Source organism: Homalodisca vitripennis, chromosome 2 (assembly GCF_021130785.1).
Source record: "Homalodisca vitripennis isolate AUS2020 chromosome 2, UT_GWSS_2.1, whole genome shotgun sequence".
Lineage (NCBI taxonomy): Eukaryota > Metazoa > Arthropoda > Insecta > Hemiptera > Cicadellidae > Homalodisca > Homalodisca vitripennis.
In genome coordinates this window covers 203,966,974-203,987,758 of record NC_060208.1, presented here as the reverse complement: position 1 = coordinate 203,987,758, position 20,785 = coordinate 203,966,974, and the positions used below count along the sequence as shown (strand labels likewise).

Genomic DNA, 20,785 nt, shown 5'->3' with positions numbered 1-20,785 from the left:
ATTTTGCTATATAATTTTATATTGTTATATTAAACTTTCTATTATTTTCTATATAAAATAAGAAACTATGACATTTTGTGAGAAAAGTATAATTTAATCACTTTTTAAAATATGAAACTAACTTTTTTTTAACTCCCAATTTTGGTAGTAACCAATAGGAGAAAGGTGTCTATGCAAATATTATAGTAGTTTGTAGAGACCTAAAATACAAAGGTGTTATTAATAGTAACATAACACTAATAAAAAATGTGTTGCTATTTGGCGTAAAACTGCTGAACTGGCAATGGTGGAGGCAGGACTAGTTCCACTACTCATTACATCTGTGACACGTAGCAGATGTCATTAGAACTACAAACATTTGCTTATAAACATTGTCAACGCAGAGTAGTCCACTTAAAAAATTAAGTAGATCACAACATATTTGTTCACAATACTTTAAGATAAATGTAAAAATGCATAAGAGCTGTCATTACTGTGGGTGGCTTGTAGCATGGTGACTGTTCCGTCGTTACTGTGGCTGGTATGTAGCATAGTGATGTGACTGTTACTTCGTTAATGTTCAAAAGGTTAATAAAACATCAAAGGAGGGATACATTTTCAAACACTTATGTAGTGCTTGGCGGATTAAAACAGAAAATGTGTTGATGAGTACTGAGTATTATTAAAAATTAGCATTGTAAAATTCAGGAGTGAATTTTTGTTGCAGCAAATAATTAACTCGTGCGAGGAAACTTATGACAGAGAGATGTATGACAAGTTCCGGCGACAACCTTTGGTGCTCTCAGCCATAGAACTGGCTCAGAAGTCTGATCATCGAGCTGTAGGCCTCCTCCTCACCTATCAGGGACAGGGGACTCTGCCCTACTGGCTCACCGTGCTCTCCAACTTCCCGGAGACGACCAATCCTACGGCTTACAAGTACGGGTTTCGTACTCATTACTATCCTGCTCATTCTATTACTCTTAAGATCCTACCTTTGATTCTGTGTATGCCAGGATGGTCAACACAGAATTCTGGTGTTAATAAGAAAATAGTGAAAGTACAAATCTTTCAGAACTGCTGTAACGGTTACGCTTTTGTGTAATAGAAAGTATCTGTTACATTTACCTCTATGTAATAGATATTAAGTTAGATTACAGTTATATTTACATGTAGTACTCTTCTATTTGTAATAAAAACCAGTATCTATTTTGGTGTATTCTGTAACCTAATCTACTTGTGTACTTGTAATTAACTTTAAACAAGTACGAGTCAGTCACTAAGTATTACAAACTGAATAAAAGCACTTGTATTAACAAATGCAATAATATCAAACGGCATCATGAAAGTTTTTAAATTGATATTTGTCTGTGTTCTAACTTTTTCTCATTTCTACAGCTCTCTTAATTAAAAAAAAAATATTTTCTCGTAAGAGTGCAAATACAAACTGCTTGGATTTGTTCAATTTAAATAGAATGATTTTGTCATTTATTACATAAAATACAATTATTCCTTCACCGCCAAAACCTACTTTTTTCACTAACAGTTAACTGTTATACTAAGGGCACAATTATCCAAAATGTGGTTATTCGAGTTCCAGGTTGACCGAAGTACATTATAAAAATCAAATTAGCTTTGTTAGCCATTATGGCAGCAAGAAAATTGCACCATAAATCGATTTATGAACATGTGTGATGCTAACGTGTGACATAGCGATACATTGCTATAGGCTTGAAATTGTTGTTAATATTTGACACGAATGTTTTTCCAATACAAGGCTAAATAAATGTTAATTCTTTTCAAGGGATCTTCTTCCAGAATGTAGTGCAGAGGGAGAGATTTTTCCGTGGGAGCAGTCCAAGATCCGTGATGAAGATTGGTGTGAAAATAGCCATTTTGAGTGAGTGGTTAATTGTTAAGTAATACATTTCAAGCCAACTACTTGATATATAACAGAAGAATATTCCACGTTTCAATAACATATGGCAGTAGTGGACGTAGCAGTGCCATATAAAATCTTTGATGCTTCATTACATTTATTACATTACACATGCAGTATACCTGCGACACTTTTAAGAGAATATAAAATAAACCAAACTATTTTACAATAGTTAACCGAAGGCATATAAATTGTCCTTGGAGCTTGTAAGGCCAGCACCACTGGCCACTAAACATAGCAGTTGTTTTCTAATATTCTCTTTGTTTTATAATGAATGGTGAGTAGCTATCGAGCAGCTTTATTTTAAAGTTATTTTAGGTAAAGCAGTAAATTTGAAATTAGCCTATAATTCATTTCTAAACATTGACTGTACAAATAAGACAAATGACGAGTAGTTGGCCTACATACTAAAGTGGTAGAAGGGATAGAAACCCAGAAAATTTTACTGGAAGACATGTGCTATCTATTATTCACTACACATAGGGTTGTATTTTTAAAAGTTTATTCCGTAAAAAACTGTAAAAACTAAGAAAACTGTAAAATAGTTCATGTCTGAGTATAACATAACTGTAAATGCCTACTCTATAACATTTTATTTACATACCTTTCTTAACAATATACATATAAGAGTTAAATTTCCCAAATGTATGTTTATCTTTGTATTAGAAAGATTCATAAAAAATAAATTTTTAATTATTTTTTTATTTCTTCTTTAAACATTTTAAATTACAATGCAAATAACACAGGGAATATTGAACAATAATTCCGATCTGGGGAGGAAAACAACAAATTTGGCCGCTGAGCTGTCAATGAAAGTAGCGTGGCCATCTGTACTGGCCATACGAGTTGCGAGGACAAACTACGGCAAAACTAACACAAGCTGTTTGCAACCTTGGTGTGGCCAGTGCTGCTGGCCTTTTGAGCACAAAGGGTTAAACATGAGTAAAATAAATATTTTTATTGGCAGTAGCACACCAGGCATTTTGTTATGGTCATAAAATGCAAGTGGCAACGTGAATTGCCTTGAGCACTCATCTAAGTTTCTTCTAAATATACCAGCTGTACTGTCTTCTAAATAAACACATTTGTTTGTGTTTCTAATGTGTTACTGTACTTTTGAAATTATAAATCAGCTTCTTTCTTAAATACAGTTGGCAACGAATTATTCCTCTTTATTTTTTGCCATAGCGTTTCTGTGTCAAGAAGAAGAGACAAAGAAAATACTGTCTGATTTGTCAAAGGCAAACCTGATTTTCTTATCCAATCAAGTCTCTTACATAGTGCATATGTCAGGTGTTGTAAATTATTATTTTAAAATGTTTCGTATAGTTTTTTATTTACTTATCTTGAAAATTTCACCTCATATAATATGAAGAGCATCCAAAAAATATACCATTTCATTTCAATGCTGTCGCACCAATCTTTTGGCACTCCACAAAAGCGCATGTTGAAGCGGTTCATCAGCTTCACACTGACTGATTAGTCTTGTGTTTGTGTGTACCATTGCCATTTAAAATGTTTAAAACAATTGATCCCACTGGATGTGAAATTCAGTCCATTGTTTTGTTTTTGATTGCAAAGAATGACATCAGATTATAGAGACTTACAGTAGATAACAGCAATAAGTGAGGAAATGTGTGAAGACAGGTTAGGCAGTTCATTGAAGGATGGACAAATGTTCACAACAGAACTGAATGTGGGAGGTCTTTTGTTGCAAATGATGAACTTGATTATAAAAGTAGATGATAAACTCAAAGGGACAGACTGTTTACAATAATACTGTGTTTAGAGCAACTAGTGGGCAGCGGCAGTGCCTGAGTATAAAACTGCATGGTCTGCCTTTGCTCAAGGTAACCTCCAGCTCTGATGACATCAGCATGTTTGATTATTGGTTTAGTGTTTTAGAACCGGAGGAGGACATGTCAGAGTACAGCGTCCCGGAGAGAGACGAACAACTCTCAGTGGAAGTGGTGGAGGAGTGGTACAGAAACAGAGTTTATCAACTGGAACAGTACAGCAACATGGTGGACCAGCCTCTGGAACTGGTGAAGCTAGCACGTGAACGGAACATCAAGGTACGCCATCTGGATTTCAAATTCTATCAGGATGTTCTTTATTGTCTAGTTAATGTCTTCAGGGATTAGCTAGTTGGAGAATTTTATAGAGTTCAAACCTCACTTTTGTGACTGTACAAAAACTTTTTTGAAATTGTATATTCCAATAATGCATGTCAGTGTTTTTACGAAAGTTTGAAAGTTGTTAAAAGTTTTCAGTTAAACATTTGTCAGCTGAAGATGGCTTTTTTCAAAATATATCAATCTTTCAAATATTTTAGCATTGATTCGACATGGTGTGAATTGGACCTAGATGACTGTGTACTTTTAAAAACTAAAATAAGTATTATTAGATACATGGGTAATTGTTGCTATCAGGTAGTAGCAGTTGGAGTATATTACGGTTTTCTCGTATCAGAAATTTTAGTGTATGCTAGGAATTTTATTGAGGAAATAGTAAAAAGTTTGTTTTTCTACGCATTTGAGAAATCCATACTGTTAGATAGGAAAAAAGATTTGGCTAAATATTTTACTTCTCATTGGCAATAACTTTACAGTTATATCTAGTAGACCAACTGATTTTGATGTGTGAAATAAATGAAATAAAACTTGATTTTATTGGAGGCAAAGTAGTGTATGACGAAGAAAAGGATGAAAGGACTTTTTGCCATCGTTGTAGGTTATAAAAGATGTAACAAACGTTTCGAGGATTGGAATCAATCCTCTTCGTCAGGTGGGGTAGGTATTAATAACCTTACAAACCTTCCATCGTCAATAACAAACTTTAAACAAAACAAAAACATAAATAAAGGACAAGACTTAGCGTCTTCAACGAAGCCATGACTGACTGTTATGTTAATTATTTATCTTTAGAGCAGGCTATGTAGACAAAGTATCCATGTTGACTGAGCCTTCACAGAGTTACGTGATGCTTTAAAATAATAAATAAACCAACAAATTAAAACTTTAAGTAGGCAATAGAAAACTTTTCAAAGGGTTCAGCTAATATAAAGAAATTGGTTCTTTGTGGACTAGTAATAATGTGACTGATCTCTTACAGGGGCTGGACTGTCTATTCAGTGAGCTGGTCACTCTGGACGTGCTGGTGTACGATGTGGGCATGGATGACATCTCCTTGCGTGACCTGGAGGTCATGTCACACCTGCAGAAAGCCCAAGCTCTCATGAGTGAGGTGAGTGGCTCAGTTTGATCCCTTACAGGGGCTGGACTGTCTATTCAGTGAGCTGGTCACTCTGGACGTGCTGGTGTACGATGTGGGCATGGATAGCATCTCCTTGCGTGACCTGGAGGTCATGTCACACCTGCAGAAAGCCCAAGCTCTCATGAGTGAGGTGAGTGGCTCAGTTTGATCCCTTACAGGGGCTGGACTGTCTATTCAGTGAGCTGGTCACTCTGGACGTGCTGGTGTACGATGTGGGCATGGATAGCATCTCCTTGCGTGACCTGGAGGTCATGTCACACCTGCAGAAAGCCCAAGCTCTCATGAGTGAGGTGAGTGGCTCAGTTTGATCCCTTACAGGGACTGGACTGTCTATTGAGTGAGCTGGTCACCCTGGACGTGCTAGTGTACGATGTGGGCATGGATAGCATCTCCTTGCGTGACCTGGAGGTCATGTCACACCTGCAGAAAGCCCAAGCTCTCATGAGTGTGGTGAGTGGCTCAGTTTGATCCCTTACAGGGACTGGACTGTCTATTCAGTGAGCTGGTCACCCTGGACATGCTGGTGTACGATGTGGGCATGGATGACATCTTCTTGTTTAACTCCATGCACTGTTAACAATCTTTTTTGGAAGTGTTGGTACATGAACATGATTTCTATCCAATAATTAATGATGTGGTAAAACTCAGAAAATTCTATCATTCAATCTAATCATTTGATTGATTTGTAATGAGTACAAGATTTTGTTTCGATTCTTGGAAGTACTACGTTTTACATGGTATCTGAGCTACAGGAATATCGTCTAGGCTATCTCGATAGGATGCTGAAACCTACTTTTCAATGCCATATTTCATACTTTCAGTTTATAGTACAGGTAATGATAACAAATTACAGCATCGAAATGTGTGTCTAGTTTTGATAAACTTCAATGTAAAAAAGTGGGGCTATCTTTAGTTTGCTGAAAATGACAGTTTTTTTTTTATATCTTTCACATTTTTATCTGGACCAAATTTAAAAAAAAATTCTTTATGCTCCTTGTATTTAAAGTAACATTGTATTAAAAAAATAAAATGTTTTTCCAGTCAAACGAAGACAACTTTGTAGAGAATCTGCGGCACAGACTGGTGCCGTTCCTACAGCGCTGCGAGAGACTGCAGTCTCTGTCTCGTAGACAACTATTGTCCCAGTTTCTATCAGAGATCAGCTCTAAGGGCCTCAGACTCCCGTTGAAGGTAGGTTACCACACCAGAAAATACAACTTTTTGGAGCTCTGATTAAGATATTAATATATTTGCTGTGGCGGGCTGCTTTTGTAGTACTGACGTATTATCACGGCATGCAGTGGGTTTCTAAAGCAGTCCTCCGCTCTACCCTGACTCATTCCCTTAGTGTAAGCCCAGTAATGGACGGGGAAGATTTTTGAAGCTTACTGCGTGTAGTGCCGCATCCACTGTTTATTTTCTCGCAAACTGTTCTTGGATCGCCATCTTGGCTTATTTTCTCTTTCGTGTTTATTGTATCGTAACTTGTATGTGTCACTGTAGTCCAATGGAGGAGGGTATTGAACTCACTTAACTCCGGTTTTGTGACAGATAAGAATCCGATTCAACGGACAGTTCTGTTGATATTTTTCAATAATGTGTGGCATTAGATATTGATTTTGGTGGGGGAGGTGAGGGGGAAGTATAAATTATTTTGCTTAATAAATAAATATGTAAAATATAAACAAACGGATTCACTGGTGCAGTTGAGGATGGAATCTGAGAAACCAGTGACATATAGAGCACTGGCTGGACGATTATACAATTACAATTTTTTTGCAATTTATTGCCACACGTTGTTTCATTTCTGCAGCAAACGTGTTAAGCATTTGATAACATTCTAACATTGTATATTACCAAAATTTATGCCAACACAGAGTTTGTTGTAGATATCACTGACTTATCAGTCACTTTCAGTAATAATGTCGCTTTTATTTCCTAAGATGTTCGACTATTGCACGAAGGAGCCTCACAATCTGATTATTCCTGAGACAGAAGAACTGATCGTGTTGGCGCTGGATTCTGTCTACTCCTACCAGGACACAGATCAGCTGTCCGTAGTGGACACCATATTACGGATCCTCCCTACATCATCACTTGGGTTAGTCGAAACAAAGTCGAATTCATATTCCATAAGTTAGAATTTAATTTATTGAATTTTAAAATAGAACTTGATGTTAAACAAGTGTTCCAAACAGTATAATATCATTCAAAACGTAGTAACATAAAAATAATATTATTTTTAAGTTTATTATATTTAGTGATGGCAAAAGAAAGAGAGGTAAACTCTTTCATTCCATTAATATTGAAACTTAGGTTCACAAAATTCAAATTCATCACTGTACATACAGAAAAGTACAGATTGAATAGGCTTAAAGTAATAAAATTACAACAAACTTATTCAAAATTTTCTGACTAGCAAATTTTTAATTAAAAAGGAATAAAACATCATGTTACAATGAACAATATTTGAATTTAAAAAATTACATAGTATGTTTGCAGTTGGGAATGTAAAATTAGCCATGTTTGATTCTGAATTTTACTCTTGCCCCCAAATCTTTAAATGTATAACAAGGTTATTGAATTAAGTATTTTGTAAGATGTTGCTAGAATAGATGTCTACTTCAACATTTGAATGCCAGAGGAAATAACATACAAAAATGTCAAACTAATATAGATTGTTATGTTTTTATATAAATCCAAGTTTAAAATAAATTATTCCTAATAATTGTACTCATGACTTACAGAATTGGCCTTCCTGTTATATTTTGTAAATGTTACTGTTTACATACACAAAATATACTGTGTTATACAAATACCAGTTGTATACTATAAATATCTTTATCTCAGAAATTAAGTATTTCACAGTTTCTTACACCTTAAAGTTAAGTATAATTCTGAATGATTTATGTAGGTGATCACTCTCTTTTTCTTTTCTTATCAAAAATCTTCTTTTTTTTTCGAAATCAGTTTAAACATAATAATTTTCAATAGGTAGAAAGTCATCAATAAATACTTTGTGGTAACCATAGTTTTTCACCTATTGGCAGGACAAGTGCTGCAGAACTGTTTGACAGAGTGGAAGCGGCTCAGAGCGAGCTGCGGGTGGCGGTCATACTCAGAGGGCGGGGACACCCACTCAACCTGCACTACATACATAGCCACCGAGCGGACACGGATACAGCTAGAGCACTGTTCTTGGACCTCTCTACCACTCTTGGCAACAGGTTTGTGTTACATGCAAGTCAGTTTGTGACAGAGTAGAAGCCACTCAGAATGAGCTGTCACATTTGAAGTATTTTTGACGATGGAAGAATTGTGAAGGAAACAGGGTTTTTTCGGACATTGGCCATTGTTCAGTGAAACAAAAAATCAGGAACACTACGTTTCGAGATCTGAAATCTGATCTCTTCTTCAGGCAAATAACTAACCTAACAAATAATTCAAACTAGGTTAAAATAAACAAAATATACCAGAGCGTTGAGATACGCCTAAGTTAGGAATCACAACTACCATGTTATGTGCCAACTTCACAAACTCTAAAACATAGACTTAATAAAAAACTGAACACAGCAATAACTATTAAAACTGAACTACAGAATACAGGTCACCATACGTCTGCCGATAAAAGGAAGGGGACAGGAGAGGGCTCTTTTTTATTATTCGTTCATGCTAGATGAACTTCTTAAAATCATTTTAACATTTTTGGGTATTACACATGTTAAAAACTAGAATATTTTTTAATACAACATTTTTGTTGTTGAACTGTTGTTTGTTAATGAACTTTTTAACAACAGGGTTCCAGCTGCCTCAGACACAGATTGGAATCAGCTGCTGCAGGATTTGCTTCAGATGCAGAACCTAGTATTCACATGTGTGCCGTTAAACTTGTGTTATGAGGTATGTTGTGTCTGTTACGTATAATACTTTAGTTAGAGTCTAACCAAGCAAACATTGGGAAATAATTGTCCAGGGTAAATATATGACATTTGTTTTACACACAACATAGTTATGGTGGGAAGGGTTGATTTAATGTGAATGTTGGTTGAGTTTAGCTCCATTTCAGCTTTCGCTTGAGCAATGTCTGAAATCTGACCCTGTCACAGGATTGTATCTTGCAATCTGGAGTCCACCTCCATCTGGAGACCAGATTCCGGGAATTCAATCTGTAATAGTATCAGATTTCAGCCACTGCACTAAGTGGAGGGTGAAATGGAGCAAACCCAACATTTACGCTTGTAGTTTTGATACGAACAAAGGCTACCTCATGTTCAGAGTGAACCAAAAACAGACACCATGTTCTAAACATATGAATTGTTACCAACTGAACACTTAGATAGATAGATAATTTATTTCAAGATGTTGGTGTTCAAGGATTTCTTGCAATAGTCGTCTGAACACAGTTAACAATAAAATCTGGGTGTATCAAAGTAAAAAATTACTAGAATGAGTTAATGTCCACTTGATAGAGAATCTATCTTGTCACCTTTGAATTTAGTCTGAAGGTATTTGCTGGGGTCTTTTTCGGTTTCAAGATGTTTGTTATGTTTTCTTTATTATTTAAATGACATTTTTCGTGTCACCTGTCTTAATTTTTTATTACTGGTTATGGGTTTTTAATTATTTATGATATTACTTAATTGTTTATGCTATTTCTATTAATTTGTAACTTTTGAGTTTGATTAAGTATTTTATATAAGTTGATATCTATTGATGGTTCTGTTATTCAATATATAAAGTATTGATGATTGTAGTAAGCGGGTCTGGTTATTGTACTCTGCCCACTTTGCTGCATAGGTGTATACGGTAGCGGTGCTAGCCAGCGGGAACAGTGCGGTGGTGAGGACGGCAGTGCGGAGTCTCTGCTGTCACTCGGAGGAGAGAGATCGCAAGCCTCTCAGTCTGCAACGCAGCGTGGAGCTGGTACTACAGGCCGCTACTAACTACTTTGATGCAGCCGCCAGTCTCACCGATCCCAACATCAGACTGGCCAAGTACGAATATCTCCAGTGCAAAGTGGCAGCACTGGCGTGTATCAAAACCTTTTGCAGTTGGTAACATCTCTTGGAGAAAATGAGTTTTTCAGCAAAATCGGATTATTATTATGTTTTCAACACTCATTTGAATAATACAAGTCGATTTATTTCCAAGAGATGGAATTTTTCAACAAAATGTGACAAAATTATGTTGCAAATTAGTGAGGAGACAGAGTTATTTGACTCTGAAATTTTAAATATGAGCATAGGTTATGCTATGGATCCTTTGTACCAGAAGCTAGTGGACTTCAAGGTAGGTGGTGCAAATTTATGTCCAGTGCACCGAACATAATTGAATTTTCATTCCAACAAGACACCGCAAAAGACTAAACAGTAATCTAGTAAATAGGCCTCAAAAACTGACTGAAAGGCTTAGCCAGTCCTTTAAGGACAACATAAAGGAAAATGCTAAATTGTTACTTGGTAATTATACTGAAGCGAAGCTAGTGGGTTTTAAATGTTTTCATGGACTTCAATAAATGAAACATTGGTAGATGAAAGATAAAATGATAAAGTGTCCTTAATAAACAAGTTGACTAAGATTGTTAACCAATGAAGACAAAGACTGTTTCTTTAACTGAGAAGATTATTACAAGGTGTTCTAGAAATGTCTTCAGCCTAAATTATCTTCTTTTTGACTATTCATAAAAGAACAGAAGAGCAAAACAAATAATTTGTATACATTAAACATCATTATTGTACTGATTCAAAAAAGAGTTGCTAGGAAAACGTTTGCCTCTCATTCATTAGGTACTAGCTATTGTATAAAAAAAACTTCCAGATAAGTCTGGTACATGCTGCTGCAAAATTGAAGTTGGTAAAACCTCCCAAAACGGTGCAAATCTCTCTTTTCTAAATTTGATTCTTTTGGATTATTATCTATTCGCCAGTGTAAAGAATTGATTCCCAGGAAACGATTTTTTCATATTTGTGATATTTGGAATTATTGCAATGATTGGGAGTTCTAACTACGATGACAAATTTACACCCACATATTTTTTTTTTACTCATAGTGCTCAATATAAAAATGGTTTAAAATATCTTGAAAAGTTATCACTAATTATTATTAAATTTGTGGTCATTAAAATAAGCTTTTTTATCATAATGTAATAATCTACTTTTTAAGTTTTTGTTGTTTTGTATCAGCGATTTAAAAACTGTAATGTTTGGGATTGATTAATTTGTATTAAACCTACAGGCCTTTGCCATATTCTGAACTCGTTTCCAGATCGTGCCTGAATCTTATCACTGAGGATAACCCTGAAATCCAAGAGGAGAAAGACCTGATAACTGCGCTGCAACTGCTCAATGAATTTAAGATCAACTTGTTGCCCTTGCAAGGTAATCAAATCATGTAAGGCGGCCTCTGTGACTCTTAAGTGGCATGAAACAATAAAAACAACTTAACCCTATGCACTCATAAAAATTCATATTCTTTTCTTTGTCCATATCACTGGAAAGGGCATTTAATTGTCTATAAATCCTGAAAAATGTATATTATTATCTTCAGTAATGACTGAGTCAACTTTTAATAAACTAATGTCACATTGTTTCCGGTAGCTGTGTCAACCATAAATGTTTATATGTGAGTTCTAGATTGATTTTCGTTAAAGTCAGTTGATCGGAAGTGTACTATAACAATTTGTTTTGAAAAGAGCAGTTCTTAATGAACAATTTAATATGATATTAGTTTAAAAATATAAAGTTTTCGATTATTAGTGATTTTTTTCCAGAATGTCCGTTAAAATCGGACGTCGGCATTTGGCCAACTTTTGACGTCCGGTAAAATCGGACATTGGCATTCAAAGGGTTAAAACTTGTTATATTTTACGAACCAGTTCCACAGAACAAGTTTCCTGTTGCAGTTCGGCTGTGTACAGAGCGCATGCGGCTGATCGAGTCCTGCCTGATGTCTCGCCCCACTGCGTACAAGGACCACCACAAGTTGCTGTCTCTCGCCCACAAGTTGAGAATATGTGGGAAGGACTCGAGACAGCGTGAGGGCACTATATTAGTCCGTGTCGCCAACATCGCATTCGAGGTTAGTCAACATTACATTGGCTTTTCTTCATTCATAAATCATCATTTACTTGAGTCAAGATATCAATTTCAATAGGTTGTCGGAGAAGTGCATGGACTAGCAAGAATAACAAAAGTTATAATTTCATATTGAAATTTTTAAAATTATCAATGTTTTATGAAGTTTTTATTAACCATTTTAGTGCCGCAACGTCACTAATTTTGATGGTATGAAAAGTGCATAAAGTGCTGGCATCGCTAATTTTGATATTCTGTATTTTGATAATATTTTATATAGTATAAGGTTATTTCAGCCTTAAGGTTATTAATGGTGAAATTCTTTACGTTTACCTTTAAATAACTATTGAATGGTATTTCACAAATCACTTATCGCAACACTTCCTGTCAAACTCTAACATTCAATAAAAAAAAATATGAAACCCCTTTATAATATTAATTTATAGCAAATTAATCAAACATACTGCTGTCATGTTTATTATTTTATTAATTTGTTATTTTAAAGCATTGAATATCGAGTGTGCAAAAATTAGGTATAAAATAAGTGAGGTACTCTGTATATTATAACTATCTGCATTTGACTAATCCTTACAAAGGGTTATTAATTAATGTTATCTCGGTGACAACAGAAATCAAAGTAGCTATGTTCAATTGTGTGGAGACCTAGGTGCTGGACTAAATTACTAAATTGTCTTTCTGCCCTCACACTGTCACAGGTCTGGTTGATGTCTCCTAATTAATCTAAACATAACCAGATTTGTCTAATGATGTCCTTTTCGAACGGGAACAGCAGAGTGGCGCAATCATTATGTGTACCGAATGATGATAACACATGGGGGTGGTGACTTCTAAGGTCGTAGTAATAAATATTCGAATTGCAAAGTTTACTTATAAGTTCAATTTAATTAATGAAACTTACAAGCACCACTTTTAGTTGGTAAATTAAATGTATGCCTTGCCACGTTGCTGGCAATTAGAGTACAAGAACTAAAAATGTATATCTGATAGGTGGGCCTAAAATATCCAATGTTCTATGGAATTATGCCTACGATATTTTACTTTATAAAACTTTAAGATTTTACTTCCCTTCGCAATATGTATATGTATTTACTTCCCCCTGGCGTCGGCGTCTTGGCACGAGACATTGAAGCTGTAGTCTAAGAAGGGTTATTTCTAGTCGGTAATTACTAGAAGAGGAGTAGACGTTATGAAAGTGGTAGCCATCTACTCAAACAATACGTGAGTTCGCGGACATAGTGCGCGAGGTGAAATTGGTCACGTAGTTGGGCTGCTACGAAGGGTTAGAATAAAATATTCATACGTGTGCCAATTAGGTAGTTAGTCCGCCAATAATTTAGTTCCGGAACATTGGATAAAAAAATAATATTAAGTTGTACTGGCTAACTAGGTTGTGAAATGTTGCATTATATAAAATGGAACTAACTAACGGTACACAATGATTGGTTTTGACTAAGATGTTTCTGGAGTCTTATTTTATAAGTTTTTCCATAAGTTTGGAGACAGATGAAAGCAGTGAGATAGGTCTGTAGTTAGAGATGGTTTGGGGTCTCTTTGTTTGTGTTTGGGAAAAACCTTGGCTATTTTCAGTTGAGATGGAAAAGTGCTTTGTGGCAATCTGCAGTTTTCCATTCATATACATTGGATTATTGTGTTTATTGGATTGTTTTTACCAGTTAAATAAAAAAGATATACAGCTTAGATGAAAAGCAACAACAATTTAGTCAATAAACGGATTGTAAAAGAGAATAGCAGGTAAACAAACTCAGATAAAGAAATAATTAGTATAAAGTATAGTCACTTTAAAATAACATACTTTGGCTATCAGATTTCAAGCTGGCTGATATTGGATATGTTATCCAATAAGAAGGTTAAATATTTCTTTTATCTTTTGAAATTGTACAATTTTTTTTAAGAGCACAAAACCCTAAACAAATATTATTATTTGCTATTTCTAGACAGTGTGGCAACTATTTAACATAACTAAACATAATTTCTTCCTTCCTAGTCTTTTGTCTCATCCTGAATTTTTATTTCTTCACTTTCCAGGTTCCCTATTTCCTTTTAAAACCTTTTCCTTCTGAGTTGCCTTTTGTTTCTCCTCTTATTTCCTATTTGTTCATGGACATTTCATTCATTATATAGCATTTATTGTATTTTTGTTTTGTTTTTTATGTTTGAATTCTGTTAATTAGATAGTATAATTGTTCTTGTTATTGTTATAACTTTTGTTGGAACATAGTTTTCTTTTATCCACTTTTAAGACTTGTTAGAAAATAGTGATTTTGAATGGTAAATAAATATAAAAAAGTGACTTCATGTTGAAACATGTCTGTTTGCCTCAGTTATAACCAATGTTTTGCAGGCGAGGGACTACCAACACTGTGCAGAGATATGCCAACAGCTGATGGAACGCAGGCACGCCATTGGCTGGGAGATCACTCAGCAGCTCGGTCAGTGTGGAGAGTTCTGGGACCTGGCGACGAGGAGAAGACTGATATCATTTGCGCTCGTCCATTGTCCAGATGATAAGGTGCAAGAACTCATGGAATCTAGGTGAGCGTCCACAAATTTTAATACACTTCATTTAAAGTTATGCTTATTAAAGCAATATCTTGTATAATTTCCTTGCCCAAGTAGGTTTCAAATTCATGATTTAAAAACTGTACATACTGGATGAGTTTTATTTCAGAAAAATTCTACCAAGAAGTCTACTAAAGTATGTAGGGAAGAAAAAAATATAAATACGTTTGTGGTAAGTACTAAACAAAACGCTAAAACTGTGCATATTTAGGAATTTAAGAAAACCTCACATTTCTTTTTAATTGAAGCAAAAATGTCATAGACTAATGACCAGATTTCAGAACTTTATAAATGTAAACTAGTTTCTAGCTGCCTTTTAGAAATGTAATGTAAGGAAAACAGTTGAAAATAATGGTGCAATTGTGGAGGAATTGGAAAATTTAAATTCATTGCAACTGATATAGTCCAGGAGAAATAGCAGTTAAAAATGGTCAAATAAATAAATGTTTTCTTACAGCAAACTAATGGCACAATTTAGTCAAATACATCATAAATAAATAAAAAAAACCACTCCGAACCAAAATCGTCTATTAGGGGGTATAGGAGGGGTGGTTTTTAGGGGTGAAAATGGTTTTTTTGCAATTTGTGAGTAAACAATGGATCCTATTGAAAAAAGTCAAATGTAAAAGTTGTTTGAAATAAAAAAATCTACAACTTGTGTAGTAATCATTTTTGCCCTAACCTCAAAAATTTCCCAAAAAAATTCAAAAAACCGTTTTTTTGGTTTTTAATTTTTTGCTTTTACAAAAATGATTCGATTGAGCTGAAAGTTTGATCAAATATACTTTGTGCTATTCTAAAAGTACTGTATTTTTTTATTAAGAAATATTCAGCCGTTATAATAAAATTTCACTTTAAAAAAATATTTTGATAATTTTCAATCACCATTTTGAAACATTTTTTTCAATCAAAAAAGGTTCTCTGACGGCTCATTATTTTCGTTTTTTAGTCTATTTTGAATAAATTAAATAAAAAATATGTAGTTTAATTGGAAAAACTGCAGAAAAATTGAAAATAAACAAAATATTGACATTTTTCATTATACATTGTATTATTTACGTGGAAAAATTGTTATTATTTATTTAAATTCTAATTTTTTTTAATGTTGAAGAATTTTCGAATATTTTGAAAAGTTTAGAAACATTGTTGAATGTGAAAGTTGGATTACAGGTATATATAGTACAGGTATATAATAGTGTCCTTGAAGCAAAAGGGCGGGGTCAATCCTATTCTTCTATTATACGGGTCTCAGTATGTTTCTAAGCATTCAATAAGCAGCTGCTTTGTCGTCAGTCAAGTTATATTAGAGTAGTGTCGTGAAATAAGCCTTGTGATTAGCAATTTACAAGATTTTTGTCCATATAAAATACAAATCGTAAGTAAAACTTTAAAATTTTGCGAAACAAAATTTTATACAAATTATTCAATAAAAGTTATTAAAAATAATACAGATCATAAAAATTTGTCTCTGTACATACAATTTTACGCATGCTATTTATCTAGTAATTTTTACGTATTTTCAGTATACTAATTTTATCGTACTTTCTGCATTTTATAGATTCATGTAAATGGTGGAAAAGGTACCTTCTTGTATCATTTGTAAAAGCCGCGATGGAGATTTGGTGAAAATAAAAAGTCGAGGGATAGATACTCTTATTTCGTCAAGTAAACAAAGCAATGATCAGCGGTATAAAACATTTCAGAAATTGACTGAAGCACACATTCATGATGGTTGTCGATCGGCATACAATAGACCTCGATCAATTGTTACAGCTTCCAAAGAACAAAGAAGTAAAAAATCTATTGGGAAGAAGATTATGAAAGAAACATGTGATTTTGATTTTGAGCATCATTGTGTTTTTTGTGAAGAACCTTGTAACCAAAATAGAGCATTTCGCGGCATGCAGAAGGTAGAGACTAAAGAAAAATTTTATCAACTTTAAAGGGAAGAGATGTTTCAGAATTATTTAATAAAAGTCTGTTAGTTAGACTGAATTTTCTCAAAGAATCAGATGAAGTTCAAGCTTATTATCATAATAGGTGCATGTCATCTTTTTATGATGGGACAAGCTCAACATCTTGTAGTCATACATCGAGTGTAGATTCTAAAGATTTCATAAGTTACTGCGTGTATTACTTAAAAAAATTCATCCGAGTGCCAATTTTCCCTTAACGAAATTAAAGAAGATTTTGATGGTGATATCCCAACATTAAATACATTTAAAAAAAATTGAGTTATAGTTTTGATAACGATCTTGTGTTTCCTTCAATGAAAGGAGATACAATCATTACATTTAAAAAAATCAGGGAAAGAATTGAGTAGAATATGGTATGAATCACGATCAGATGACGTAGAATATGAAAAAAAGATATTTATTCACTGAAAAAAAAACATAAATATTCAAAAAAAAACTTTTGGAAAGAAATAATGGTTTCTTGATTCAATTTCAATAAGAATTGTAAAAAATATTGTAAAGAAATATAAAATATATGATGAAAAATACAAATTTAAAAAAATTTACTAAGACTCGAATTCTGTTTTTTGATTTATTTAAATATTTCCACGTAATTGTTAAATATGCATGATTCATTATTATTTTTCTTAATGCTTACAAATAGCACTGGTATAAAAAAATTATTATTTAAATTAATAATAACAATTTTTCCACGTAAATAATACAATGTATAATGAAAAATGTCAATATTTTGTTTATTTTCAATTTTTCTGCAGTTTTTCCAATTAAACTACATATTTTTTATTTCATTTCTTCAAAATAGACTAAAAAACGAAAATAATGAGCCGTCAGAGAACCTTTTTTGATTGAAAAAAATGTTTCAAAATGGTGATTGAAAATTATCAAAATATTTTTTTAAAGTGAAATTTTATTATAACGGCTGAATATTTCTTAATGAAAAAAATACAGTACTTTTAGAATAGCACAAAGTATATTTGATCAAACTTTCAGCTCAATCGAATCATTTTTGTAAAAGCAAAAAATTAAAAACCAAAAAAAACGGTTTTTTGAATTTTTTTGGGAAATTTTTGAGGTTAGGGCAAAAATGATTACTACACAAGTTGTAGATTTTTTATTTCAAACAACTTTTACATTTGACTTTTTTCAATAGGATCCATTGTTTACTCACAAATTGCAAAAAACCATTTTCACCCCTAAAAACCACCCCTCCTATACCCCCTAATAGACGATTTTGGTTCGGAGTGGTTTTTTTTATTTATTTATGATGTATTTGACTAAATTGTGCCATTAGTTTGCTGTAAGAAAACATTTATTTTTTCAATCAGGTAATACGACTGGACTAAATAATAAACACAGTTTTAAATATATTTAGTTTGTGCAAAGTTAAAATACGGTATATTGTTGTGAATTAGTTATCCTTACAATAGGTAGTGATAAAAATGTTTCTTTCAGGTAGATTGTTTTTGTTAACACAAGCATATTTATATTAATAAATAAATAACTGTTAGTTTTTTGAAACATTATCTTATGTATATTTTAACTTTATAAGTGCTCGTTTAACCACTTTGGAATTTCATTTGGTCATTTTGCTTTCTTAAATATTATTTTTTGAAATAAAAATGTTTTAAAATTTGATGTATTATATAAAAATTCTTTACACAAAAACATGCTTTATTACATAAACAACCTTTGAAAACTTATCTCAGCCTTAAGAAGAAACCATGTTGACAGGGAGAGTACTAAACTTTTTTCTATGTTCTTGAGATATATTTTTCCAAAAATATCCAAATCATACAAATTTTAAATAATAATAATGTTACATGACAGCGTTTTGAATGAAAGTTGACTGTAGGACAGGCCAACTTATCTTTAGTCTCGAATGGGTTAATCAAAAGAATTCTATTGCATATATAGTTTACATGCAAATTGATGAACATAAAGTACTCGCTCCACTTTGATCAAACCCTGAATGTTTGATCAACTTAACATGTTGGCTGACTATTACACCATAGGGCTTTTACTTTTAAACATAAATTGTTTTGCATTTGTCTCTTTTCTGTTAAATGTGTTTAAATAACCAGACTAACATATAGCTGAGCCAAATACTTATCAGATATCAGAAAAAATTAATCAATATATAATAAATACTACATATTTTGCTCTTTTTGTGCCTTATAATAGGTAACTGAGTCTTTGATAGTATTGAAGATCTATCATATTTTATCAAAGGCTTCTATGTAATTAATATTGTTTAAAATCTTAAGTTGTATAATGTAATTTTTTAATGAAGGCTATTTCATAATTACTCAGAAACATGAACACTGTACTTACTGATACACTTAATGTAATTGATTTAGCCTTTGAATTTTACAATTTGTAAAAGTATGTTGTATATGCGAGATAATTGTTTTACAGATGTGAGCTTGAGTATAAGAGGCTCCAAACATTCATTTACCAACAGACAGGGACTACCGAAACTCCTTCTGAAGATGAAGAGTTCTTGGATGCTGTCACTTCTGTAAGTTTACGTTATATCAGAGAAACTTTGATTAAGTACTAAGACCTTTTCTAAGTAAAAGTAAGTAGGAAAAAGTTCCTTCCATTTACGTACTGATGGAATGTATCTTGGTTGATAATAATCTCCTTTTTACCAAATCATCTGATGGTTAAAATAGGACAACTTGCTTCTAAATCAATAACTATTTCAATCAACATTTTTTTATTGCCATAAAAAAAGATCATTGACAAAGTCTCACTACAGCTTTAATTATATATATAGCCAAGTCGGTTGTAAATCTTATATTACGCAAACATAAGCTACAATACTCAAATACAGCCAGTGGCATTGGGGAATTTAAAATAAATGTTTTTTAATGGAAAGAACTCGTCTAGTGCATAAAATATAACAGCCATAAGTAAAATTTATTCAAAAATATATTTTTATTGTAATTTAGGACTAAGAGTGACAAATGGTTGTATACCCTCAGTGCAATAACAGAATGGCTTTCAAGAGTTTTACTCAATCTATTAAACTTAATGGATGCAGCATTTTTATTCCTGGTATTGTGGGAGTGTTTTAAACTGCTAGGCTTTACTAATTGAGGATATTGAAAGATATATTTCATAAGATCAAAGAGATACAGGTTTATTATGGTCTGAATTTTACAAATAGTAAAAAGAGGTTTACAATGTCTAAGTAGCTGTGAGTTAGTAATTATTCTTATAGACTTTTTTGAAGGATAAGAATGTTACTAATCTTACTTGCATTGCCCCACACTACAAGTTCATACCTTATAAAGGATTGAAAAAAGGCAAAATAAGCCGTTCTCACATACTTTTGTTATTTACATACATGTAAAAAGAACGACAATAATTGGTTCCCCCGAGTCATAATTTATAGTTCAAATCAATTACAATAAAAACAACAGAAATAAAATTTTGATACTAGTATATGATCTCTTCTTCTTCAGGTGTCTTAACATGTGGAAGTGAACAAACAATAAAAAAAGTGTCAACTTTTACCATGTTATTTTATTTTTTACTTTTTTGCATGCTTAAACGTATGTTGGATTTGACACCTGAAGAAGAGGCCAGATACCAGCACTTGAAATATTGTGTTTTTGTTACATCTAGTCATTCATTATCAATAATAAACTTTAAACAAATAATTGAACCACTTACTTCACCTTCCACTTAAATGTTCCAAAAGATAACACCGTTACCATGTCTGTTGCTAAATAATATTTCTGTGAAGACTAACTTGAATACCTGCTGAGGTCCAGATAGCCATTATCCATTGTTCAAAACATCGATTAACCTTTTTGATCCCAGAATTTTTTCGGTGTACTTGTCTCAGTCCCCGTAACCGCCCTTGATTTGTCTGAATGGATTCCAGCCACATTTTATTGAAAATGGTGATATTAACTTAGAATTGCATAGCA

The 20,785-nt window shown here is 33.1% G+C and overlaps 1 protein-coding gene across 3 annotated transcripts in view; it reads left to right on the top strand.

The window, feature by feature from the left end:
- The window catches only part of LOC124355293 (neuroblastoma-amplified sequence-like), a 73,553-nt gene that overhangs the window by 26,856 nt on the left and 25,912 nt on the right, over positions 1–20,785 (top strand). For all 3 annotated transcript variants that reach the window (XM_046806365.1, XM_046806364.1, XM_046806366.1), the window contains exons 15-27: positions 707–918; positions 1,784–1,879; positions 3,816–3,993; positions 5,033–5,164; positions 6,236–6,385; positions 7,138–7,295; positions 8,245–8,421; positions 8,992–9,094; positions 9,992–10,188; positions 11,459–11,571; positions 12,096–12,271; positions 14,651–14,841; positions 19,260–19,362. In XM_046806365.1, the coding sequence (XP_046662321.1) occupies positions 707–918; positions 1,784–1,879; positions 3,816–3,993; positions 5,033–5,164; positions 6,236–6,385; positions 7,138–7,295; positions 8,245–8,421; positions 8,992–9,094; positions 9,992–10,188; positions 11,459–11,571; positions 12,096–12,271; positions 14,651–14,841; positions 19,260–19,362 (1,986 nt within the window). The remainder of the gene's footprint in view (positions 1–706; positions 919–1,783; positions 1,880–3,815; positions 3,994–5,032; positions 5,165–6,235; positions 6,386–7,137; positions 7,296–8,244; positions 8,422–8,991; positions 9,095–9,991; positions 10,189–11,458; positions 11,572–12,095; positions 12,272–14,650; positions 14,842–19,259; positions 19,363–20,785) is intronic.